The sequence below is a fragment of the Epinephelus moara genome, chromosome 9 (genome assembly GCF_006386435.1).
Source record: "Epinephelus moara isolate mb chromosome 9, YSFRI_EMoa_1.0, whole genome shotgun sequence".
In the NCBI taxonomy this organism is placed as follows: Eukaryota; Metazoa; Chordata; class Actinopteri; order Perciformes; family Serranidae; genus Epinephelus; species Epinephelus moara.
In genome coordinates, this window is record NC_065514.1 from 23,989,379 (window position 1) to 24,017,146 (window position 27,768).

A 27,768-nucleotide genomic window follows, 5' to 3' on the forward strand; every position below is an offset into this window, starting at 1 on the left:
TCTCGGCCACGCCCCCTCCATTGTGATTGGCTAAAGCGCAGCATTGTTCAAACTCAAAGCCCCGCCCTCCCCCCCTCTCTAGTCGTCTTTCACACAGGGCTGCTGACAGATTCTACAATGTAGATTGCAGAATCTGTCTTGAGAGATTAGGGCAAATATGACTACAGTTCATCATGAAGCTTCCTAGTTTTTGGATTCTTCGTTCACCAGAGGCACGTGAGAAAAACAAAGCTTTCCTCACTAATTCATCCTAACACAGGGTGAGTAATTGATATACAAATGGTCATTTCGGGGGAGAGGTATCCCTTTAATGCTGTTTATCACAATCCCCTCTACTCCTTTCCCATTATTCAAATATAAACATTAGGAAACGAACAAAATGTGACAATAAGCACCATCAGGAGAAGGACAACAGGTGCCATGTGGAAGTGCACTGCTTGCTATGACAGTATCTGAACTATCTGCTGATGTCATCATAAGGCTGGGCGATATCAGGACAATGTATGATATATTTCTACATTTTCAAGCAAGATATACATTAAGACATCACTGTTAATATTGATAAAGGGTCAAGTTGCGAAATAATGCTGTTCTCCTGAAAAGCCTAGTCAGTGTGCATCGCTCCTCTCTCACTCTGCACAGCTCTGCCCCACTCACACAATCACAAGTTCTCCAGCACCAAACAGAGAGACACAGAGCTGCTCCTCTGTTCAATCTGTCTGTTAATTAGTCTACAGTGTGACATCGGTATATATGTTGCACGTGCTAGGCTAAATCAGTCTGTGAGATGAATTAAATGACCGCAGTGGCACACATGCAATACAGCGCTGCGCTGCATGTGTGGGAGACCAGAGCTGCTTGATTGTGTCAGGTGAGCGTTTGTTTGCTAGTTTGTGTGCGAGGTTGATCGTAGCCCATTGCCATTCTTCTTGGTAGTTGTAGTCCATTTTGTCACATTGAGACAGCACCTGGATACAGGTGAGAGATGTGTTATAAAAAATGCAGCGACAACACAGACATTTTATGTACAAGAAGTATATATCGCAGACAGTGTCTCTTGCCCCGTCCCTCCCTCTGCCTCTCTGTTGATGCTGTGTATAAGATGAATAGCCTGAGCAAATAAAAATACTGAAATCATTTTCTGGCACTAGATTAATTTAAAAGGCCATGGAAACCACTTAACTTTTAAGATTTATCTACCTTTAAGTGTAGCTTTGGTCACAGAAGCTGTTTTTGTTTTTAGGTTTAAGAGCTGAGGCACAGCTGACTTCCCAGCATCGCCTCTAAATTTCCCACTCAGGTGAGCATTCCCCATTTCTACAGCGGCGGCATCTACTTTGAGCTCGACCATAAGGTCTCAGTCATCATACAGGTTTCATCAACTTTGTCAGAACTGATCCCAACAGTAAATATGTTGTTATTTTATCCAACCTCTTAAAGTATAATTTGATTGCAGCAGTTTTGATATCATCTGTAGAAGACTTTCATTTCATCAGTATGCCTCTGGGAGTATTTCAGTTTGAGCTCTTGAATCTCAGTCAACACTTTGAGTAGTTAATTCTCTTATTTGCTGAATCTAGGACTTTCCCCTTTTCATCAAGCAAGCATCTTGCATTTGAATGCATAATAAACACTGCTGGTGTCAGCAGATGTGTTGTACTGCCCAAATTTAGGGTACATAAATTAACTAAATCCATATCCGCCCCCAAAATTATTCCCTTTTTCCCGTTTTTGGTCATCAATAAAATCGGTCTGCAGATGAGATGTTGCAAAGGACTCAGCACACACAGTGGGAGCTTTTACCTTTTTGTGTGTCGCACAGCTCTCTTGTCTATTAGTGTCATGCTTAATGTGAATAAGATTTACTGAATGTGTAACACAGACGCACACAGATTAAGAGCCCATTGTCATTATCTTTATAGTATGTTTGTTTGAACAGGCATGTGGCCAAACTCCCAGCAACCAATGGCTTTCTTTCTGATTGGTCAAAGAGGATAAGCATAGGATTCACGGGCCATGTGCTCGCTAAGCTTTTACATTAATTACATCCAAACATGTTTGATTGTGGATAATGCCAGAGCATGCTGGCCAGCACAGTCACTGATCCAATCTCTTATTGTTTCTTGGCTTTAGCTCAGTTAGCGAACACTCGGAAATTATTCACAGTGTGGTGTCAGCCTCTGCCAAACAGCAAGATATAACAGTGTCCTTACTAAATCCCCAACAACAGATAATGTATTGTTTCTGTTTTGTGGTATATTTGAGCAATCTGAGGAAAGATGTATTAATTTAATTACTGCTGGCTAAGTGGAAAAATTATTTTATTGCTTTATTTAAATTGTGTATAAATAACAGACATAAAATGCAAGTCATTAGCTAATGCAGACTTTTTAAAGCTCACCATTAGCTTTTGTAGCGCAGCAGCTATTCTTCCTGGGGTCCACACAGTTTCCATGGTAACAATACAGACATATATTCATACTACTCATCACAATATACTCAAGCCAATTAATTATAAAGACTTATTAACGTTTACAACTGACTGATCTATAAAGCATTACTAAATAATTTATTAACCATTAATTACAACCCTTCATAAAAGGTGCTAGAAAATAGCACCAAAAATGATCTTAACAAGGGACTCGACTAGAACTCAGTGCACTTTTTTAAAAGGCAGCACAGCTTGTTGTTGATATATGGAGGTGCTACACATCGCACAGCGGTGTGGAATGACCAGACATGACAGTCGGCACTCATAAATTTTGTTTAAGCAAAATGGCATTGAAGAATGTTTCACACTTTGTCCTCGCTGCCATCCGTCATAATGAAATGTTTGGATGTTTTTGAGAATTCTCAGCACTCAGAAAACCACTTAAAGGGAGAGGGTTTATCAGCCAAAAAAGACACGTGAGCATATATCACCACATGGCAGCACATCATCGCTGGGGACAACGCTGCAATAACACACGGCTGTACAGAATGATCAATGCGGCCTAAGTGAAATGAGTCTGTAATTGGAATTGAAAATAATGACACTCTATCTGCCTTTTTTTCCCACCTATTTTAAACCTGTCCTCATCCCGCTGGATATTCCCGACCTTTTGTAAGCTTTGTAGGTGGTGCAACTGTGCAGAGAGAGACATTAAAGTAGCTATGAAATCAAAGTCTTATGTTTTATAAATGTGGGTGAAGGTATTAATATTCAGATAAAATAATTATGGATAAGGCAGGCAGGGTCAGATGAGGTGTTCAGTTTAACTTCTCATAAAGTAGTTTTATAATATAACCGTGTAAAGGATCTCGATGCTTCCCCCTCAGGAGCGGCTTGTGATGTCTGAGTTTATTACAACAGGCTTGGCAGAGTGTGGGAGGTGTAGCATCCAACTACATCACATGCTGTAATTACACTGATGGCAATTAAAGTTTGCCTATAAGTACCCTCGTTGCAGCTCGTGGGATGCTCAGTGTTTAATGGCTATCATTAATTTGATTGGAAAATTGCACTGTACTGTATAGTAAGCAGTTGTTGTCCTCTGACGGTCCAGATGTAGTCCTGATGTACATGTTGTTCAAACACCAGTCTCTTATTATAACTGTAGGGGTTGCAGTGTGTGTCTGGCTTCAGTGCAGCACTGATTTATCTACTTCAAATTAAAAATGACATAATGTCTGCAGGGTTTCAGCAGGCCTTGAAGAGTCTTTAAACACATTGAATTCCGTTCCCTGGAAAAATGTCACAAAAGGTATTAAAAAGTCATCAGTTTAATTCACAAAAGTCTTAATTATTTTTCTCCTGCCTGCCACAGCTGTGGCCAGTATCTCAGTTATATGTGTTATTGTGTATTAAAGCAAAACAACAGCAAAACATGGCCTTGCTCCAACATACATTATAGATTTACTTACGCCCTATGAGCCCAGCTGCTGCCTGCGCTCCTCAGGTAGGGCCCTCCTAACTGTTCCTACAGCCCGCCTCGTTACAAAAGGAAACAGGGCATTTTCTGTTGGAGCTCCACATCTATGGAGCTCCTTACCCGAGGAACTTAGGTTGGCAAACTCATTGTCTTCATTTAAACACTCCTCTTAAAGGAAGGCTTTCTTTTTTTTTTATTGCACACTCTGATTTATCTGATCTTAAGCCTATGTTCAATGTTTATATTGCTGTTTTTATCTTGATGGAATATACTTTTTTATTTGTCTCATAAAGCACTTTGTAACTGTGTTTTGGAAATGCTATATAAACAAAGTTTAATAGTATTATATCAAAATATCCATTTACAAATTCTCTCAAAACTGGTGCAGTATTATGTAACACCTGTGCCACACTGTCCGTGTGAGCAGTGCGTGACGGCCACCTTGCTGAACTGCAGCGTCTTTGCCATGTGTATTATATTTCCACGATTTAAAGTCCGTACTCCACTAATTTATTAAAGGGATTCTGTCCACAGAAACATTGTAAGAGGGTTTTATTTTGAAACAGAAACAGGAAGTGTTGAGCTAAAAATAAATATTTATATTTATTCATGTCTGTAATCGATAAATACATTGAAACTTTCGTGAAAGGTGGTACAATGTCAATATAATTATCAAAATTTTCACCTTCATTAATTAATTTTTGCTAAAAAAAAAAAAAAAAAAAAACGTGCATGTAACATGGCAAATGTAGGCAAGACTCAAAATCTCGAGATGTTTTGCAGCAGCCAAGCTAGAGCAGCACTACTCACGCGGGCAGTGAGGCTGCTCTAACCTGTTAACATGAGTGCAAAAAAAAAAATACAAGAGGTTCCACAGTGCACACACTGTGCTCACACTGCTCAGTGTGGCCCAGGCATAAGTGACATTTATCCAGTCGTATCCCCAGTGCTTCCCAATCACATGCATTAACTCTTTGTGAAACTAAACTTAATAATAAAACTTACCTCTGCTCTCCAATACTAGGCTTTTTTCACAAAAATGCATGTGTTTGGGAAGTACTGAGCACACAACAGGATAACTGAGACTTGGATTATACTGCACGAGCTGTATGAGAGTCTGTAAACGGATGCTTTATATAGTTTTCCTGTTGTTAAAGCATTCCTCAATACAGTAAATCAATATGTTCATCGTTTTCCATGGAGGCATGCATAAAAAAGAACAGTTTTCTTCACAAATTCAAGGTAACACAGCATCACTATATGATTTACAAATGCTCATTTAGCAGGTGAAATACTCCTTTAACTAAAAGTGGGATTGCTGCGACAGTGTGTTTGCAGGAGGCTGTTAAATCCCTTTTGTTGAGTTTCAGTCAGCACCATCAGACCTGCAGCAAACACTGCCACTCCTGCCAACTGCAGTCACTATGAAGCTCTTTATTCCATAATGGAGGGAGGAAGGAAAACCCATTTTCTGCCACTTATATGAGTATAGGTTGTGTTAATTCACGATATCATTAAGAATTATTTTTACATACTGCTGGGAAGCACTAAAAACAAATGATGTGAGCGTCATTTTTTTATTCTGTGACTGATATAATAATAAAATGGATACTAAGTTGCTTTTTATGCAGCACTAAAGAGGCCCTAACAACTCCGAGAGCCGTGCAGAAGCCCTGTGACTGATGCTATCAACAGGGACCTCAAATCTTGTGACTGGTGGAAAATATGTCACTTAATAGAAAGCTGTCATTGTCTCTCCCTCTAATTATTTGTGCTGTTTGTGTTGACGGAGAATCCGACGCGCCAAACAGGATATTACATCCTTGGTAGCACACGGGGATCTGAACACGGTGCAGTTTGTGGCCTCTGACAATGTGTCTTCAGAAAGTTTTCATTACTGGTCTTTGTTGACACTGCATACCAAATTGAAATCTGCAGAAAATGGTCAGAAGCCGTACGTTCCATCAGACATTATTATTCCCATTTTTCACTGATAGATTAAACATTTGCAGATATTTATACATCTGCACAAATATGTCAACAGCTTTTCACATTTGCAAGTACTGCAACTTTAAAAATCAAAGAGGTGAAATGACAAGTGTAACCTAAGTCCTGCTCCAAGCAAACTAAAAATTTACACAGAGGTCAGACCTGGTAAAGATGGAGGTCGTCTAAAAGCAGCACCAAGATATTTCTGTGGATCAGTAGCTAATAAGCCCCGGTATTGTCCCAGACATCACAAAGAATGATGGAGGGCTCTTGCAACTCTAACACCGTCTCTGCGGGAGTATTAATAGTAATGTCTGGTGCCAAAGATACAGTGGCACAGTGATTATTCGGTATTACAAATAGTGACAGGTGGATGTATGTGAGGAGACTCTGCAACATACTGACAGACTCTGAGTGAAGTAAATATAGCTGTGCATGTACAGCTCAGGAATGTAACAAGGATAGCACACACAGGAGAGGCTGCAGGTCTGGAACTGGGTCCAACTCCATGTACACATACACAAGCTTCTGCTATACCATTGCATTTGGTGTATAGGATCAATAATTTCTTAGTAAACCAGCCGTTAAATCCAAGTATTTGAGTATATTTACCTTATCAGCTCCTCAGTCTTCTCAGACTTTCCACACTTCTCATTAAAGCCACCAGTGGCTAAATCCCAAACTTGTCTTAAGATTTGTGAGTCACTGTTCTCCGTATCTCAGCCTGTACGGAAAGGGACAATATAAGCTCCCTGCTTATGCTGTAGACTAAAGATTAAATTAAAGCCCCTACCTACGTGTCTAATGTGGTAATATTATATACCAAGCGATAACCTGAAAATTAAACAACCCAATAGAGCACTTTGCAGTCCTCTGAGAGTTATAACAGAGGTGCAGTGAAGACGGGGTGGAAACAGCGATGACGGCTGCTCAGCATACCTGTGTTCTCTCTTGCATTTCAATGACTTCATTCAGACTCATAAATTTTGATTCATTTGACCTAATGATTGTGTGTTGGTGGAGTTTACGAAGGTGCTAAGAGTTAGTCACTGCTCAGTTGTGCCTCATCTTATATAACGTAGCTCTGAAGTTCAGAATTTAAGTCAAGTATCCTTTTTGATATCCTTCTTATCCCTTTTAAAGAGAAGGGTATAACTAGAAGTATGATAAACGGGGGGTTGTTCACATAAACAGTGGAATATATGCAATGATAAGGCCAGAGATATTATGTATTTTTCTTATTGTAATAAAATGAATCCCAGAAACAGAGTAAAAGCAACAATAAACTGACCCTACTAACAATTACTGCCTGTTTTGTTAAAGCCTAATAGAGATTACTCCTCTCTGCCATAGACCTCCATTGTTCTCCAAAATCTATTAAAAAACATCAGTGAGCCACACTTTTGCTCTGGGTGATATTTTTCTTCACTACGACAAACATGGGCACTGTAGTTTATTTTCAATCTCATACATTGTAAATACTCACTAGCACACAAAATGTGTATTAATTCGCAGCAGAAAATAGTCCCCCCAAATTTTGCACTGTTTACTCCTTTTTAAGTAATGTTTGCTAAAAACTACAATGCCCAGCTGTTTATGGGCATTACTGAGCCTTTTTTGAAAATGAAATGAAATATTTGTGAGCAGTTTTTAAACATTTACTTGTCGCAAACAGGGTAGGGAATCAGAAAGTATTGGTCTTGTCAAGGGATTATTTTTGCCAATAATAAAAATACAGAATATTGCCATCCTTGTCTTTTAAATAGCAATATAGCTAAAAGTGTAAGTGAAAGCAAAGTATGAATGAGAAGTAAAGGAGTCAATGATGAGACATAGAGGAGAGGTAATAGAAAAGTCACTTCATGACTGGTGGAGGAGTCAACATTCTCCACACCTTAACTGTACGTGCACACCAAGAGCTGCAAAGCAGCCGAGGTCACCCAAGCAGCGCCGCTGTCCAAAATATTTTTGGCAGCTCAAGTCGCTCATGACATCATACATTCGAATGTTCAATCGTGCTTGTCAATTTAAAGGAGCCACAAAACAGGTTACTGGCTGGAGCACAGCGCCTTTGCCGGCTACCCAGCCCCAAAAGCTAGACTACATGAGTAAAGAAATTCATTACATTAAACAAGGGAGATTAGCATGCTAGGCGTTATATTAGCATGGATGTATTCGCCCCTAGTTTAAAAAAATTCTTTCTCAATATCAACTCACCAGACCAACTACCATGCCTGCTCCTTTTGATTTCAGTCCCTATATATAAACAGGCTCGAATCATAAAGGACTCTGTGTCCAGCCACAGCAGTGATTAGCTTCTCTCTCATTTTGAAGTAGGAACAAATGTTTGGTAGGAACTAAAGTTTCCGAGGATGTTCTCTGGGTTCCACACAAGCGATGGACATCTCATTTTTGATTGGTTGGTCATTTGCAGCCGAAATGCATCATAGCTAATTTGCATTAAGTTCATGACTCCCCAACTTTAATCTGACACTCTGGCCACCAAAACGCGGACGCTTTGCAGCTTTCCAGCTTTCCAGCTTTTGCAGCCGTGGTCACCGGTGCCCATTGAAAATGAATTGAATCAGTCGCCTTTGCAGCTTTTGCAGCTCTTGGTGTGCACGTACAGTAACAGACACTGGAGTATTTCTGTATACCAGCTTTCATCCTGGCTATAAAGGCAGTAGTGTACAATACTTGGGTGGTTTATCTTTAATCCGAAAGCTGACACCTCACATGCCAATCATTTCTCAACTTCTACAACCAAATCCAACCACCAGTGACTGAATTTAACTCAACTTTACTACAGATACATCATTTAGTCATCACAGTTTTGAGCATTGTGGTTTGCTCCATTTGAACTTGGAAGTTAGACTTCAGAGTTCCCAATCCGAAATTTAACTGGAACACCCCTGGAAGTTGAATTTTTGACCCAGAAAGTCACAGGAACCTTGCCAACCCCAACCTCAAAATCCAAGATGGCTGCTTCTCACATCAACAGTAGTGAAAGCTGCAGTAATATACTGTTTATTAGCATTTCTATCTTATTTTTGTCTCATTAAAACAGTCTTAAACACAGTCTTGTCCATCTTCTGTCTGTGTACAAGCTACTACGGTGTTTATATGCGCAAAATACAACATAATTTGATGTTATCAACTGATATTGCTAACAGTGGCTAGCCTGGCTAGAACTGGTGTTGCTAACAACATCTTGATTTTCTATCTTGTATTGGAGCACAGTCAATACAGGTGTGACATCATTCCCAGCTCCAGCTTCAGATCTCTGAGGTAAATGGACCATAGCATTATATGTAGAATGTGAATTTCCTGGGGCGCCCTGGTAGCTCACGTGGTAGATTGTGCGCTCCATGTAGGCTGAGTCCTTCGCAGCAGCCGGTTTGCATCTGACTTGCAGCCTTTTGTTGCATGTAGTTCCCTCTCTGTCTCTCCCCTTTCATGTCTTTGTGTCCTATCTAGTAAAGGGTAAGAAGGCTGACAAATTAAGCCTCAAAAAAAGAATGGAAACTCCTTTATTTGTTATCTTTCTCAATATACAATTAGTTGAAAATTGAAGTTCTTCCTTCATTGATTCATGTTGCATCTTTGGTTTATTCGTCAGCTGTATGTATATAGTCCCTGACCATATGACTCTCAAGGATCTCCACAGATAATATCTCATTCTTCCACTCTATTATATTTCCTTTCTTTACTGTATCTCCTTTCATTGCTTTTAATCACCGCGGTCAACAAAACAGACTTGTATAGAGCAGTAACATCCTTTGCGATGCTGCAGAAACCTTTTGACTGGCCAAAGCTACATTACATCATGTGCTCAGCCATGTATGTGCAGCCTCGGGGTTTGTTCGTAAGCGTGCGGGCTTTCAAGATTTTTCAGTTCAGCACTCAAGACTATGTTTCTTTCTGTCATAGCTCAGAGGATATCTGGTTCTTTGATTTGTGCGGTGAATGAACACACAGCCCGACATGTTTGGAAAGGAAACCACCCTGAAGTGACACATGTATGGATGAAAGTAGTAGATTAATGCAGTATAATTAGCATTAAGGAAGGCAGCAAGTAGAAAAATACGTCTCCACTTCTATGCTGAAAAGAAACGGAAAGACAACAGATAATATTTGTACATTTTATTCATTCATGAAAAAGACCTTTTTTATATATATTTTTTTCAGGGTTTGTTTCCCCAGTGTTGTGCATTTTCACAGTTTTAAATATTTGCCAGAACTGACCCATTTTCAAGTATTGGTGTAGAAGTCAAAGCTGAACAAAGGAACACAAACTGATTTGACTGTTTCAGTGTTGCATTTCCAGAAATCAAACCAAACAGAATGAGAAACACAGATAGTCGCTCATATTCCTGTATGTGCTACATTTAGGGTTGTGTTTAAACCATGATGCTTTCATTGTTGAAGTCAGGAGAACAGCGAGATGAATTTTCATGGGATAGAAACAAAAGTGAAAGCTAGGAAAATGAAGGCAGGTGGTCCTGAGTGTGAAGTTGGGATGGGATAACTTGGGATAACTACATCAGGATCTGAAGCAAAGGTTAGCAGCCCTCAGAAGTGATGGTGTGGGTTTAGGAGAGGAGGCTTTCGTTCACTTGGCACGGCCTTACAAGCAGAAAACACTACAACAAATAATCCTTCACGTGGCTACATTTTGCATTTGTGATGTTTCTCTGGAAATAAACAACAACAACTTAAAACAGGCCTGTTATTAAGTGCCGGGAAGTTTTAGATTTCACAAGTTACTACTGCATAGTTTTGGCTTTGTCCAATTTTGGCACCTTTTGCCCTCCATACAGCAAACAAACTGCGCTTTTGTTTTTCTGTGGCGTAGTTAAGGAAGCACATAAAGCATTTATGAAGTTCTTCTGTTGTGTGAACATAAAATACACATCATTAACACATCTTTAACAGATCCAGACACACACACACAGAAGACGATTAAAATCCTTATCCTATGATATAATATAAAATGCTGTTGACAGCTGACAGGCACCCACTCAAAGACCTCATTTCTCTTTCATGTTACACAACACATGTTTCACTTCTTGTTTATTAGCAAACAGGTGTGTTTTGTGCATATGGCTTTGCAGCATGTGCATGTCTTCAGACGGTCCACGTGCCGGGCTGATAAATTAGTTCTCGCTGCCAATGTGACACTGCTGTGACAATCAGATACCACGCCAGGCCTGCTCCTTTCCCCTCAGGGTGTTTGTGTCTGTGTATGTGTGTGTGAGAGAGAGGGCAAGCTCTGTCCCTGTTTTATGACAAGGACATAACCTTCCCTGAACTGTGTTTGTGTGAGAGAGCCAGAGAAAGAAAGAATCATGACTCAACAACAACGGAAGCACATCAGTGAAACTCCTCATCCTGCCTAAATCCCTCAAATGGGATTTAACACACACACACATGCTCACATCAACACACACACATACATGTTGTGAGTGTGGGACACTCTGCGTGTCAAATTTTAATCACATTACATGTACTCCAGGTTGAGCACTACCCAGTGAGTCTACAGGTCATCTCAAGACATTACGAGGCAGCTACAAATACTACGTAAGGTGAAAGGTCGCCGCGTTCAAAACAAACCACAAATTAAAATAACTTGTGGTTGACATCCAAGTTGCGCTTGGTAAATGTCACTGTTATTTTAAGCTGGCTTTAATGTCTGAATGGATTCAATTTGTTGTCACCCTTCGTATTCATTCCCTCGTGGCCGCTCGCCTGTCTGCGGGACATTTTGGGACTTTGACGGCTCCCAGTGCACAAACACTTTGACCCTGACCTTTGCTATTTGACCTCACTTAAACCTCAGCCATGACTCTAGCTGGCCCTCGCGTTGCATGGCACGACTCGGCACAGTTCAGTCCATCTAGGGCATGTAAGTGTGTCACAGCAGATCTAATTATGACAGCAGTCCCCCAATAGCCTTTTGCTTCTCCTCTCCCTTCACCGCAGCACCCTGCGACCCAGCCTGAAGCTGAGGCTGTCGCGGTTATGCATGAACCGAGCCGAGCAGGAGTGTCAATATGAAGCCATGTGTGGGCTTAAAATGTGGCTATAAAGCAGTGTAGCTGGTGGCAAGAGATGGACATCGTGAATTGATGTTTGAGCTCTGGTTCGGCTAGATATCATTTGACTTGTACCGCATTGATCCACATGGTGCTCTGCAGAGAATGTACGCTTGTACATTGAAACCATTTGAGTCACAGTTAAAGGAATATCTCAACATTTTTGGAAATACTTGATTTCTTGCCGAGAGTTAGATGAAAAGATTGATATCGCTCTGGTATACGCTAAATACGAAGCTACAACCAGGAGATGGTTAGCTTAGCTTAGCATGAAGACTGGAAACACCCTGATCAAGCCACAACTTGTCATTTTTATACTTTTGTTTCTTACAGATCAAACAAACGAGATATAATGTGTTAACTGGTGAGCTTTAGAGGTGCTGGTAGGTGTTTTTGGTATCTTTGGACAAATCCAGGCTCTTTCCAGGCTTGCTAAGCTAAGCTAATAGGTTGTAGCTTCGTATTGTGTACACACATGAGAGTGGTATCGATCATGTCATCTGATTCTCGGCATGAAAGCAAATAAGCGTATTTCTCAAAGTGTCAAACTATTCCTATACAGTCTAGGTAGAAGTATCAGTTAAATCAAAAAAACTCATTTAAAAAGTTAAATGGACAGAATATTCTAAAAAAGATGTTTCAAAATGTGGGTATTTTGGGTAAAATTCATTGTACAGTTGATAGTAAGGAAACGCTTATACACTGAAACAGCAAAAGCTTACTGATCTTTGTGAAATACAGGAGCAGATCAGGCTTGCATGCAAATTATTTCTTTGGTTGGAGGCAAAACGCAGGAACTTGGAGAGCGCACTGAGCTTGCAAGATGTTTGTAACATCTGAAAGTGAAAAACGACCCTTCAACAGAACAAACTCTCACAGAGCTCATTAACAGACTCTTAAAAAAGTATGCGTATATAAATATTTTGGCTTCCCATGATGCCAAATTCAGCCTTTCTCTCTGCTTTTAAGAGTTTTAACTCAGCCCCTCTCAAAGAATAAAAGCTTAACCGGCATCATCTCGTCTAATGTTGGTATTTAGCTGACCAGAGCTGTTTGTGTATGCGTGTGTTTGTGTCTTACACTTGCCGGCGGTGAAATAAAGGGAGGCAAACCCCACGTTCCTGCAGCGAGAGCTACAACTGGCAGGGCAGAGAAGTGGGTCATCTATATGCCAACCGTGCAGTCAGGATCAAACTTGCATGCCTCCTGCTCTGCTTTTCAGCCTCGACAACAGATAAAAAATGAGAGAAAGAAGAGGGGGAAGGCAGAGGGGGAGGAAGAACACTGGTGTGGATGAAGATAGCAGATGACTGCAGAAGAGGGACAAAAACACGTAACATGAGAGGCATGTTTTGACTTTAATATTACAGAAAGAAAAGGGATGCTATTGATTTAAAGGAAGGCAACAATAATGAATACAATGTGATTAAGATTGTCAGGACTGACAGCGCAGCAGAGATCCTGCTGTGTTTACTCTCCTGTTATTAAAAGTTATTTCCCCTGTCTGTGGCTGCGTATTAATCAAAGTATTGATTGTTCAATGTGAGCAATGCAAACACTTAGTCACTCACTGCGGTGAGAAAGAGAAGGCCAGACAGGATGGATGAAGGAAGGGAAGGAAGTGAAATAGGGGCCCTGAGATGGGGTGATAAAGGAAAACTTGTTCTGTTGAATGCTACAACTGCCTCTAAACAGAATAAAGTGAATGAAATGAGGGTAGCTGAGGAGCGCTTCTGAGTACTTTTTGCTCAGGTTGTTATTGCACGTTATTTCGTTGAGTGCTATCGACAAGTGTTGGCTTCACTGGTGTACTCTGTATTAGCACAGAGCATCTCTTCGGTTGCATAATGCACTTGAAACACAGCTAGTTAGATTGGTTGTATAACTGTCTACGCATAATGCTGGTTGTACTCGTGAGACAATACATTTGTCAGGTAACTTTAACATAACATACAAGAAGCCGGGTCTTCTTCTGTGGTGTCCTTCCTGTCCTAAACCCACACATACCAGCACCAACAATCTGGAAGAGACGGGACAAATGAGCAAAATACTGCATTGCACTTGGTTTAAGGCTAAAAATTTGCAGTGGAAAGCGATGTAAACTTAAGGCAGCATGGATTGAATGTCTTGCATGTTGTTTTTAAAAAAAGTACTAAAATCTAGCATGTCACCCGATGCAACAACAACAAACACAATTAAATGCACTCTCTCCCAGCCCATAAATAAAAACACAACTGGTATTCATACACAAGGTTTGTGCATATCCATGTTTGTAGCCCGTGCACAGACATGGTCATGTAAAATACTTCAATCCACCCACGCTCACAAACCCCATATCACGTGGCCCGGACAGCCAAAATATAAAACTGAAATAAAAAACAAAGTAATTCTCGTTTTTCATGTTTGCAATGATTTCATTTAGCACAGTGCGACCCGACCCAGTTTGAAGGTAGAATGGTTACAGTTTGTTCGCTCCAGTTTTGAAAGTGTGTTCAATCCCCCACCTCAGAGCAACAGCTGGTCTTTTTCTCAGAGCTGGTTTCGTCTGTCTCTGCCTGTTTTTCTCTCCGTCAGTCTTTTTCAAAATGTAAGAGAGAAGAACGTAGAGGCAAAAAAACAACAAAAAAAGACAGGAAAGGGTTAAAGCAGTGAGAGCTGGTGACGAGTGGGAACATAAGAAAGACAACAAATAAGAGATGATACTGTTAAGGTATCCAAGGCCAGTCTGGTCAGTGAAACAGGTCAGTATTTGGGTGGGATGACAACCACGGGGTCGCCATTCTTTGGCCGCCACATCAGCACCTGGGCGTCATTGGCGTTAGGCTTAACCATGGCGTTAGAGGGGATGGACTCGTTCTTGCCCAGGATCTGGGGCTGCTCCTGGGCCACGGGTTCGTTCAGAACAGCCCTGTGGCCCAGAGGCTTCTCCGGGTCCACTTGGATGTGAAGTCGCATCCTCCAGCGGATTGTCTGCAGGACAAGTGTCTCTGAGGTGGCCTGGTTAATGGCCACCAGCCAGGTCGTAAAGCTCTGGTCGCGGTGGATGCTGCTAAGCTGAGGCACGTTGCTGTCGCTGACGGGCACACCCCAGGTCACGCTGGGGTAGAAATTGTCATTCATACTAACAGTGAACTTGCTGTCCTTCTTGGTGGGGCCTACCACAGTGCAGGTCTCCGTAGTGTTGCCGTACCACGGGTAGTTCACCCCATCTGAGTCGCTGATGGCCTGGATTTTGCCATCACGCAGGTCAGGTAGCTCCCAACTCGACCTGGAAGTTGAAAGGAGTTACAGATGAGGATTTATGCAAAGGTTAAGCTCATAGAAACTGAAGCTCATGTAAGCAGTTTAGCTTTGCGTCATTGGGCAAAAATTGAGCATATTGTAATTCAAGTGGTCTAAAAGAACACTAGACTTCTGCAGCTTCTCTTGGCTCTGTTGTTTAGGCTTTAGAAGATCTAGCCCATGATGGGAGACTTTGAACAATCACATTTTCAGAAAGAGCAGCTGTCAATCATGTCGGTCATTGTTCCTGAACTGCAGTCAAACTGTCAAACTAGGCAGCAATGATCACATATGAGTCAAGATTCTGTTCGTGACCACCCACCATGTTGAAAACAGTCGAGCCAAAACGAAGCACTGCTCACTGGCTCGAGCAAATATTCTCATTTTACAGCTCATAAGTACACTAAAATATGTTTACAAAAACAAAAACAAAAGCGGTCCAACTGTCAAACTACGCAGCGCTGATCAAATTGAAATTCTGTTACTGCATTACCTATTTCTCACCTCAGTGTACTATTTAGCTGTAAAATCAGAGAGTTTGCTCCAGCTGGTGAGCAATGCATCGTTTTGACTCGACTGTTTACAACATGGTGGATGGTCACAAACTTTCTCATTTTACAGCTAAACAGTACACTAAAATATGTTTCTGAAAACATTTGAGGTGAGAAATAGGCAATGCAGCAACACAGTCTTAATTCATATTTGATCAGGACTGCTAGTTTGACAGTTTTTCGCAAATGACATTTAGAGCACTATGAGGAGGCAGAGGAGCATTTTTTCACAGATTATCTGCTTCATGTACTACTGTCACGGTAAAATGACGGTTATGAAAAAAAATACGTTTTTGTCACCTACTGTAGCTTTACATGTCTGTTGTGGTTAAAGGACAATAGTGGCTTATTACACCTTTGGTCTTTTCACCATAGGTTTAGTCATCATGTATTTCAATTAGGAAAACATCATCGCTACAACTGAGTCTTATGGCGGCAAGAAATAAAAGCAAAAAACAACAATCAAGCCATTTTCTATTTAAACACTTCCTTTAATGGTAAAATAATGTCTTATGTGAAATTTAATTATGCCTAATTACATAGCAAAACTGTGTGCATGCACAAGTACAGTAGGCCAGAGTTGAACCTGGAAATTGTCTGTAAACTTAGATGGATTGGGCCATATTTTTACTTTTTGTTTTCTCTTCAAAATAAGCTGTTTCTTCACCCGTATGACTTCTTTTTTGTCATGTTGTCATTTCTATAAGTGATTTAAATCACGGCCAAAAACTACAAAAATAGGCCCCAAGCTGTAAAAACCCTGAATTATCCTTTAAGTTCATCCCCGGTGCACTAAACCAAAGCAAGGGATTCCTCGTGTAAAAACTTCTCCTGTCTAATCCTCTCTGTATAAATAGCTTATAATTTGCATCTCAATAGTGTGACAAGTCTCCCTCTTGATATCCCCGTAGGTCCAATAACACATAACATGACAGACACAAGGAGTCGACTCAAAGCCTCACAGTCGGATCTTTCCGCAAATTTTCAAACTGCGGTGGAGAAAATACAACACAACAATAAAATATAGCGACACACACAGCAGGCGACACTGAACGGCTTAAGTGACCTGGCACCTCTGGTCTGTCCACCTATGGATTTTCTGCCCGCAGCAGGAAAAAGATTACCTTTCATTCCCTGAAGTCGAGGATCAGCAGGACAGAGGAGATAACAGTGTGATCACCGGCCACATGACTTACTGCCTGCTTGGCCTGGCCCCGCATTCTGATTTATGTATTCACCCAGGGGGTGAGATTAGCATGTCAGGCATGATAATAGCTGGCCCTTGTGTGTGTGCATGCATGTGTGTGTTCGTGTGTGTGTGTACATTTCTGGTATGAAAAATCACTTAATCCTCTCAACTGATGCCTCCAAAACAATTTGCAGCAATTCTCCATTTTGTCAGACATTATTTTAACTGAATATCTGCATCTGATTCTCAGTGGGAAACGTCTCCTGTTTATTATTTATGAGAGCAGGGCTTGATATAGATCTCCAGCACAGACAATATGGCCTAACAAGCACATGTGCTGATGAATTTTATCATTACATGTACTGTCCATAACATCATCAGGTGGTACTTTTGTTTAAGCAGTAAACTAAACTGCCTAAATGCTGCTTTGTTTAACAGGCAAACTGAAACCTGGTCCTGCACATGAACTGCTGTGAAACAGGTGAAAAAGTAATCTATAACCGCACATCAAAAGCAAGAACACACTGCGGCAGCAAGCGCTAATGGTGCATGAAGCAGATTCGACTGCACGTAGGTACAAAGTGGCATTGTCTACCTGCTGAGGAACTTTGATCATGAGTGGGGAAAGCGTTGCAGACATATGGCTCACTTCCTGTTTGTGTCTTCACAGCCAAACGGTCTGCAATAAGTGGTGTGTGTCTGACAGAACCGCAGGGATGCTACAAACCATTCACTCAAAAAAATACTGAACTGCCTCGCACTGTGACTCCTGAGCATGTCAGTTGTTGTAAATGTTGCATGCACTCTAGCACAGTGATTCTAAATCAGGGGTGCTTGTTGCTCAGAGGGCACTTCTGCAGCTGCCGAGGGGGTGCTTGTGTAAAAAATATTTATATCCACATATTGTGTGAGCTCTAACACCTGAACACGGCAAGTTGGGACTCAGAGTGTGTGCAAAGTAGTTAGCAAGTCAGCAAAGAAGTCTAAACTGTTGGCTCAAAGCAACAGATAATTGATAACTTTTCTGTGTCTGCTGCTAGCAAGGTAATTGTTCATATGCTTGTTTACCATTTGTTTATGAACACACATTAGTTATGCCTGCTTAGTATGTCAGTAAACTCTATGATAGTCCTGCCAGTGTGACGCGAACAGACGAAATACAAAGTGATCTTGCTTGATTAACCAATGATGTGTGGTGGGCTGCATACAGTATATTTTGAAAGACAAGCAGGGGACTGTTTAAAATCATCTGCACGCCACAGTTGGCCCCTGGCCTGGACTTTGGACATGCCTGACCTATTGCTTTAGTGGTTGAAATACTGAAAGTCCTAGCAAAGGTTTGACTGAATGAATGTCATCTTAAGCCACATTCAGGTCATCACCATGATAGCAGCAATAAATCCATCCAAAATATGTCTGCTGTCTTACAACATAGTGTAAAGATGCATGTGTTTTTGACAAAACTCTTAATAAAAGTTGATTTCATAGGCTGAAATTGCCAACTCCAGATTGGTGATACATAAAAGTATTCAAAGCTTTCGCTCTGATAACAACACCAGGCTTATTAGAAGTTTGAAGAAAGCTTCATTGAGAAATCATGCATCTGCTGAGCAACGCGGAAACACAGCTCATTTCCTGTTTCTGCAACTTTGCTGCCACATTCATTTGTATGTCACGGGCAGATGGTTTGGAGTAGCAGAAGTGTGTTTATGAGACATGATAAATGCACCGAGGAGATGCTTCCTGTCACAGGTGGTGAGGACTGGATCGATTTTATAGAGTACAGGTGAAGAAAGAGGGTGCCAATGCAATTAATTAATCATTTACAGCATGCTCAAGCCTCACCACCTGCACTCTGTGTTTTTGGGTAGACTACCACAGTGCTCTACCAAGAATTACGGTAGCTCACAAATGACTATTTATATATCAGTTTCTCACCCTGTGTTACAGTGAATTTGTGAAGAAAACTTTGTTTTTGCATGCCTCCACGGTGAACGAAGAATCCAAAAACTGCAAGAAACCTGCTTTAAACAACAGCAAAACTATATCAAAACATCAGTTTATAAACTCTCACACAGCTTGCACTGTGTAATAAAGTTTCATTTATCCAGTCGTGTTGTCAGTACTTCCTGTGCAAACAGCCATTTCTGAGAGGGAGCTGAACAGAGAGTGAAACTTATCTATGCTCTCTTCAAAGCCAGACTCCATTGACAAAAACAGTCATTTATAATCCCTGTACATGGGAGCTGCTGCTCTACCGCTGCCTCAGTCAGTTAGCTTGTTTGAGTTATTGTATGACTGTGGTGTTTTAAAGGGTTAGTTCAGATTCACCAACATCACATAATAAGACTAACTAATCGAGGCAATGGTAGACCAACTGCTCCTTTCTTTAAGGTAAAATTGCTGTTTTTGTCAATGGAGTCTGGCTTTGAAGAGAGAACAGATAACTTTCATTTACCATGAAGTCACCTGTCAGAAAGGGCTGTTGGTTTGGGAAGTACTGAGCAAACCACTGGATAAATGAAACTTGGATGATACTGCACGAGTTGTGTGAGAGTTTGTAAACAGATGTTTGATAAGTTTTGCTGTCAGTTTTTGGATTCTTCGTTCACCAGAGGCATGCAAGTAAAGCAAAGTTTTACAGGGTGAATCATTGACATACATATGGTCATTTGGAGGGTGAAGTATTCCTTTAACAGGAAGTGTTGTGTGCAGTATACATGTTCATGATGAGGGTTAACCTTATTTAAGGAACATTATAGCCATAAATGCTGTTATCAAATGATGTCAAACTTAAACAACAGATAAATATTAATTTCTTTTTTAGTTTAGCTTCTGCCACAGTTCCTATTTTTAGCAACTTCAAATTTTTAGGGCAGCGCGAGACATGTAATCACACATGGGTATGTGCTCAGCCCTACAACACTGTACCTCAGTAAAGCTATTCTAAGAGACGAATGCAACAACCAGGGAGGAGAGACTATGAATGTGTCCAGAATCCCGAGCACATCATCCAAAGCCAACAGAGAAATCATCCACATTACCGTCCTCAGCTGTTCTGTTCAATTACAGCACACCGAAGCTTTATTGCCATCAAAGAAACTACTTAGTATGAGAGACTCAGCAGCGAGAGCGAGCTCATCTCTCGCATCCTAAGAGCGGCTTCAAAAATGAACATCGAGAATAGGTGGCCTTAATGTGGTCGTAATGACTTCAATACTGGAGTATGATGATATATAAACTGCTTTTTTGGTTTATGAGCTATATGGATAGAAAAATATGTTAACACTGCACAAAGAGGGGATTAGTGGGTGGGTGCATTCAAACACCACTATATAAAGCACTGTATTTACTGTACATGTATGTGTTACATGCATGTTGGTTAGCTCCAGCTTGTGGTAACTGTTCCTCTTTGTTGATATGGTATATCTGTGTTGTTCTCTTAATTTTGTACTTGCTGGCTGCATTCTGGGCACAAATACATTCCCACTTTTTGAGCTATGTTCTTAAGCACACATCATTAGGAAAGTGCTGATTACTGTTGCTCTTTAATAGCTGGAAAATGCTTGTATTTTCAGAATTAAAGTCCTTTTTAGAGGATTCTTTGACATCTTAAAATATTATTTAAATAATTATCTGTTGATTCCTCTACTGTGAGCCCAGTAAAAAACAAATACCAGAATAAATGTTGGCGTTGTGCATTTCCGCACAATACAGATATGTAACTTTCGTACGTTATTACTGTGGATATGTTGAAAAGTTACATTTCTTTACGATTCAACATAGTTAATGTGTTGTTACATTTAGGCACAAATCCCACTTTGGTTGTGGTAAGGAAAAGATTGCACCTTTGATGGCACAATGGCTGCTGGTAGTGCAATGTCTCACTCAAAAACACCTGCTTTTGGTGGCAGCTTGGCCGCCGTCTCGCTTAGAATGTCACGCCATCCACCATCTCCTGTGTCTCCCAATGAAAATGTCAGCTCACATACATCTAATGACAACTACTTCACCTTAGAGACGTTGATATGATACATCTGAAACATAAAACTGTAATGTATCTGTATTTTTGCAGAAATGTACAACGCCAACAATTTCCTCTGGCAACGCAGCCACTGGCAATTAGTAACTGTCTCCAATTTTATGCTTTAGGCTTCAAAGTGGGGAGCTATGCTGCTTTCTGTCTATATTGTGTTTTAAAATTGGAGTTTTTTTTAATGTGTCTGTGCTCCTTTAATATGAACGGTACATCGCTAACACAAAAGAACTTGACAAAAGAGCGTGACAACTCGGCGAGATAAAAGAGTAAATATTCAGGCCTGGATGAAAGAGGCAATTACTGTAAATACAAATGCAGTTTACAAAAGGCATTGACAGACTTTTAAAGAGAAATTGAGGACTTACTGTCTCTTTCTCACTCTCACACACACACACACACACACACACACACACACACACATGCTGGACCCAGTTTGGGGTGCTGGGAGGGGACTGAGTCTCTAATCTTAGCTGTGCAGCATGCAGTATCTATAGATAAAGCATATTCTGGGTACATGTCAGCTTGTGGTTGCCCACTACAGGATATGAGATGAATGAATGCTAGTTGTCCAACATTAGTACTGATATCCCTCCCACACACACATCGCCCAAACACACTCACACTGACAAAAAAGAAAGGGACATGAGTCTATTTTCTTAAAGCTGACTTTTCTCCTGTTTATAACCGCTGCTGCAGAACCTAACTGTGTAATGACAAGTGGAGGGATCTGAAAGGTCACAGCAATTATTTTCCATCACAATGTCCTGCTCTCATATCTGTCAGATTTTGAAGTACTTTGTAGCCCGCAGGCATGCAGCCACGAGCCCATACACTGCAGATAGCTGAGCGACTGATTGAACATTAAAGTTCACTCGCAGACAAGTCCATTTATTTTACTTTTCCATAAATCTCTTACTTATCTCCCGGCATGCAGATGTTAATGTGTAATATTTTCAAAGTGATGCAACCACAGACAAGTTTCACTACTGCAGAATATTTCCACTGAAGGATAATTTTATCATTATTTGTGAGACTAAAAACAGGAACGCAAACACTCTCAAAGTGACATTGAAATAAATGTTTTGGTGGTTGGCAACTACTCTTTTAGTTTTTTCTCCTCTGGACATTTTAAGGGTTTGGCCATGAGTGTCTAAAGTAGCCTACTTGAGTTGGCAATTTTTTACTGAAGTCTGATCTCAAAACTTAAAATTCTACCAATGTAGTTCTCTATTTTGGGCGAAAGCACTTCTCCAAAAGGGTCTTAAATGACCTCGTGTTCCAGTCAGAGTTGGGTGGTACCAATAAAATATATGTACAAGAGTTTAAAGTCAATCAACAGAAAATTCATGAGCAGCTAGTTTGATGATTGATTTGTTCAGGTGATTGACAAGCAAAACTAGTCACCTCAGGCTCTGAAATTGTGATTTTTACACCTTTTTGACATTTCATAGACCAAATAATTCATAGGTTAATCAAAAATAATAATAACTGTCACATTAATTGTCACCGAAAGTTAGTTTCAGCTCTTATGTTATTTTCTTATTTGTTTATGTAACCCATGACCCCAGCTCTGATGAGGTAAAGAGTAACTGTGATAAAACCATTTTCAAAGTAACCTGTCCAACCTTGATCTAAATGATATCATCTGAATTATGGCAGGAGTGCAGCAAATCACAGAGCTGAATCTGAACTGTACTGGGGTTTAATATTCCACAGATGAAGCATTATCCTCCCTTTTTGTTCATTTCAAAATGAATATCCTTTATTAATCCCCAAGTCTCAGCCAGATGTGCTCGACACATGCTCATCAGAACTGAATGGAGCAAAAGACGGATAGTGGACGTTTTGGGGGGTTGTTCTGTTGCATATTTTTGTTTTTATGGCAGTTATAATGTCTGCATGGTTGTGTAGAGGTGTATGAGGTATGGTGTGAATGTATGGGTGCATGTGTGTATGTAGATACGTATATTTTTTATGCTTTTTTTATGTAGAAATATTTATAGACATATTTCTTCTTTCCACAACTCAACTCTCAACTCATCACAAGCCTGACAACACAGTTAAATAAATACATAAGAGCCCAGGATACTCACAGCCCTTTGTTTCCATACGTATTGTAGAACTCCATGTGGTTACAGGCTTGAATCCAGCCGATGGTCCATGTCTCTTTACCGGCTACTGGCGGCACCAGGACCCGGGCATAAGCTCGGAAGTGAGGTGTCCGGTAGCGCAGGACCACGCTGGATGACTCGTCGATGCTGGTGGGGTTTGGGTCGATGGAAGTGTTCACCTCCAGGACGATGATACTGTCTCGGAAACTCTTGGGCTTACACCTGATACTCTGGATACAGCCCATTGCATTAAATAGCAACACAATCCACAACAACGTCCAGAGGTCTGGAGAAGAAAAAAGACGCATGGACACAGCAAAGAAAATCACCACAGGTCGATCCACATCATGTTTAGAAAAAAAATTTAAAATACAAAAAAGCTTACCAGATTAAAAAGAGTTTATTTACAGCAGACTGTCTCATGCATCTTTGATGCAAAACTTTCAGAAAAGAAGGGAAAAAGCAGGCTCAGAGAATCTTCATATCTGTAGAGCGCATGCTTTCCGCTGCGTAAACGCAACTTCATCAAACAAGCGCAAGTACAATAACTTTCCTTTATCCGTGCACTGGTGTTTTCATGCTGTCAGGTTACAAGTCATTGCCTCCTAAATGCGCTTTATCACATAAGGACTTGACCTTTTGGCAACATGCATCCATTGGAGAGCTGTGCGTAAAAGCTGCGGGTTAATTATGAGCTGAATAATTAACACGAACTACTACTGTTACATCTTGGCGTCATATTCTCTTTGTGTTTGATGCTTTATCTCAATAACAGCTAATCTGTGGACCATCCAAAGGCTAATGCGCTATGTCCAGCTGGTGACATGAATCATAATCAAAAATGTTGTGCTGGACAGTGCACGCGGACAGTTAGAAACGACTAATGGCAGCTCGGAGGTGACGCTCACATTATGTGGAGCCGCCTTATGGACATTTAATCCGCAATAGCCTCAATTCCTCACAATAAAAAGTGTCATTTACCGATTTCAGAGCGCTACACTGAGCGTTTTTGATGCATGTGCGGATTAACGGCTCATGCAGTGCAGTTGCATGAACTGTGATCTATCTTTAGCCGACAAAAACAACATGCAAAAACAAGTCTACCTATAAAACATTTGACTGGAAAGTCTCCAGTGTCTCCAGCAGCAGGGTGAGATCCTGGAGGAATTCAGAGTGGACGGCGGCTCACACAGTTCTTCGGTCAGAGAGGTAATTCCGTTATCTCCTTCACACCGGCTCCCGTTATTTCTCCCCCACAGCTGCAAATGATCTCACCGTCCCACAGAGAGAGGTAGCATTTCCAACAAGCACTGAGACATCGGCGAGTTAGAGACGGAGCACCGCAACATCCAAAGGACACCGCCGGGTCAACTTTACCACCCATTTCACCGGATCCATACTTGGATTTTAGAAAAATAAATAAAAATATAAGACCTCGGGAGGGAGAAATGTCAGCTGTCACATAGTTGGACAGTTGCGCTCCTGTCCTGTGTGCGATGGGATGCAGCTCAGCCTAAATTCCTGCACAAGCTGTCATTTCTCTGTGATCGTCCCATCGCTGCTACGGCAGGTTCACCCCGCTACGCATTGGTCTATTTCAGCTGCCTGGGAAGCAGCTTTATAAGTATCTTTGAGACGACACTTCCGCTCTGGGATGCAGGCATGCTGGGAAGTGTAGGCGCGGCGGAGCTCAGCGCAAAGAGAGACAGAGTGATAAATAATTCAATAGTTCACCTCACACAACCTCGCGGGAGAAGATCCTGTGTGATGTTGAACAGGATACTTTGTGGCATTTTGTCTGTCGACCTTTCCCCGTTAAACATATGCGCGTGCAAATAATATTAGCTACTCGTTTATTATAGGCCTAAATATTAGATTTCAGATTCAGATTGAGAATACTTGATTGATCCCTGGGTGGAAAAGGCTAGATGTTACAGTTACTATTATATTATCATGCTGTACATTATACTATACAGACATAGAGAAAGTATAAGAAAATAGAAATAGAAAATAAAAGTATGCAAGAAAAAAGTGAATTATGCTACAATATATAAAACAAGAAAATATAAATATAAGGAAAGATAATTAAGAAAAGAAAACAAAAAATAAATTAGAAAATGTAAAAATATAAGAAGAGATATGTTGTGTAAGAAATAGAAAATATGAAATAATAAAATAAAAAATTAATAAGAAAATATAAAAATATAAGAAGAGATATGTGTGCAAGAAATAGAAAAATATTAAATATTTAAAATAAAAATTTTTGAAAATATAAAAATATAAAACGAGATATGTTGTGCAAGAAATAGAAAAATATAAAATAGGGAAGTAAAATAAAAAACATAGGAAAATATAAAAATATAAGAAGAGATATGTTGTGCCAGAAGTAAAAAAAAAAAAATGAAATAAGAGAATAAAATAAAAAATAAATGAGAAAATATAAGAAGAGATATGTTGTGCAAGAAATAGAAAAATATCAAATAATAAAATAAAATAAAAATAAATAAGAAAATATAAAAATATAAAAAGAGTTATGTTGTGCAAGAAATAGAAAAATATGAAATAAGAAAAAATAAAAGTAAAAATAAATAAGGAAATATCAAAAATATAAGAAGAGATATATTGTGCAAGAAATAAAAGAAATATTAAATATACAAATATGTGTACAAGATATATAAGAAATTATATTCCTTTTACAAATTAACATGGAGATGCATGAATACTACAAGGCCTACTACTACTACTACTACTACTACTAATAATAATAATAATAACGTGTTGTTATTCATCTAGCTTATTTACTTGAGATGTTTTGTTTAGATTAATTTAAATGTAATATTTAACTGTAATTTACATTTGACAATACAACGTAACATCAGCATTTATAAAAAAAAAAAAAAGTTTATTAGATTTTATAAAAAGCTTTCGTGCAGACCAGATATTGTTGTAATCAGTGACGATAAATAATCAACAATTGATCAAGTCTGCGGTCTGACTACCACATTTTTATTATTTTATTAATATGTGGTGTGATTTGTTCCTATAGCTGCCATGTCATGTGAAACGTAGCTTTTATTTTAGGCTATTCTCCACTTAACAACCATAACGCGTTATTTATGTACGCATTTATTTACTCGGTTGCTTTTGTTTGTATTTGCTGTTTGTTTACTCGCATGGCAGCACCGTGACAATGCTCCCTCTGTCTCTGTGAGGCTTACATCATGCCAGGGTGCTCCTCCTCTGTCCTGCCGCTGTCTGTTTAAGCACCTTGGAGAACTCCGCTCCTCAGCAGAGCGCACTGCGGAGGCTGAATCGGGATCGTGCGTAAACCTACGTCAAATCCGCACGGAAGCACCAAATGCTGCACTGGCTGGGCTGCCTCTCCTGCACCCCTTTGTTTATGGTTTTGGCTCATGGTTAACTGTTTGAGGTTTTGCCTGCGTCGCTTTATAAGCTACTGTAGATCCCTGTCTCTCTGCTCGCTGCCTGGATATCAGAGGTGTGATGGAGGCTGCAGGGCAGATTTAGAGTGATGCTTCATATTCATCCTGCGCTTGGTAAGATGACAACACCGTGTCTTGCGTATTTCTTTCCTACACTGAGGCTGTTTTGCACACGCAGGGAAGCACCTGTTAGCTGTGTAGCTGTGCCATGCTGTGGCGTAACAAGATGCTCATGTTGTTATTTTATCTCCATGCTGTAGATCGGGTTTCACTGGATTGGCCGAGGCAGATGCCATTCAATAGCTCCGCTCTCCCAGCGTGCATGGGTCGTGTATAAACAGCATGGCCATCACACATTCCACTGGGTCTAAATATATCTATTAAGGCCACAGGAGGGGGAGGACTGGTGTAGGGGGGCTTTCACTGTGGTGGTGAACTCGCACCACTTCAATTATCTTCCACAGATTGACAATCGGTTGTTGCGCCCACAGAGGAGAAACTTGGCCCTATCCAAAACATGCCCTCCAGTTACACTGTGAGATCCAGGGCGCGGGAGAGGAACAGCGTCCTGAGCAGACCTGAGTTCATATCCCTGAACCAACCGCTCCGAGGCGGCGGAGGTGGAGGTGGCGGTGTCGGTGGCGGTGGTGGCCCCTCTGAGAGCCGAGGCAGCGCGAGGCGACCGGGTCAAATCAAGCACCAAACAAGCCAGCCGACCGAGGAACCTACCGACAGTGGCAGCAAGGACAGGAGAGAGCCCAGCAAGATGCCTGAGGAGGACTGCATGCAGCTGAACCCTTCATTCAAGGGGATAGCGATGAACTCCCTCCTCGCCATTGACATCTGTCTGTCCAAGCGCATGGGGGTGTGCGCCTACACGTCGTCCTCCTGGGGAGGCTGCCGCTCCATGGTCGCCCTGTTGGCGCTCACAGGGCACGGCATCACGTGGATCATTGGCACTATCGTGTGTCTCACCAGGAGTAACACTCTGGCTGGACAAGAGGTCCTGGTCAACCTGCTGCTTGGTAAATGCCACACTCACCACCGACCTCTCCAAACGTCCGCAGTAGCTTAATACCCAGCATGCACCACACAAGAGGAGCAAGTCTGACATGCACTTAAAATCTTTACTTTTTTGGGGTGAAACTGACCCACATT

The 27,768-nt window shown here is 40.8% G+C and overlaps 2 protein-coding genes across 5 annotated transcripts in view; one reads left to right on the forward strand and one right to left on the reverse strand.

Annotated features, from left to right (window-relative positions):
- Positions 1-27,768, forward strand: part of LOC126395660 (inactive phospholipid phosphatase 7-like) — an 81,073-nt gene that overhangs the window by 44,213 nt on the left and 9,092 nt on the right. Inside the window, exons 1-2 of one of the 2 annotated variants that reach the window (XM_050053292.1) lie at positions 25,160-26,724; positions 26,871-27,635. The exons of the other annotated variant lie outside the window; for it this stretch is intronic. Coding sequence (XP_049909249.1) covers positions 27,128-27,635 — 508 coding nt within the window. The 5' untranslated portion in view covers positions 25,160-26,724; positions 26,871-27,127. Of the gene's footprint in view, positions 1-25,159; positions 26,725-26,870; positions 27,636-27,768 lie in introns of those variants that run through there. 2 annotated transcript variants of the gene reach the window in all.
- fam78ab (family with sequence similarity 78 member Ab) lies at positions 10,032-24,757 on the reverse strand. 3 transcript variants are annotated; one of them, XM_050053305.1, is made up of 3 exons: positions 24,272-24,757; positions 23,150-23,453; positions 10,032-15,263 (listed from the first exon to the last, which is right to left on the reverse strand). In XM_050053305.1, exons 2-3 carry the CDS (start codon positions 23,410-23,412, stop codon positions 14,738-14,740), a joined length of 789 nt encoding a protein of 262 aa, XP_049909262.1. In that variant the 5' UTR covers positions 23,413-23,453; positions 24,272-24,757; the 3' UTR covers positions 10,032-14,737. The 3 variants fall into 3 exon arrangements, with proteins under 3 accessions (XP_049909262.1, XP_049909261.1, XP_049909260.1); XM_050053304.1 differs by having other exon boundaries at positions 23,553-24,757; XM_050053303.1 differs by lacking the exon at positions 24,272-24,757 and having other exon boundaries at positions 23,150-23,475.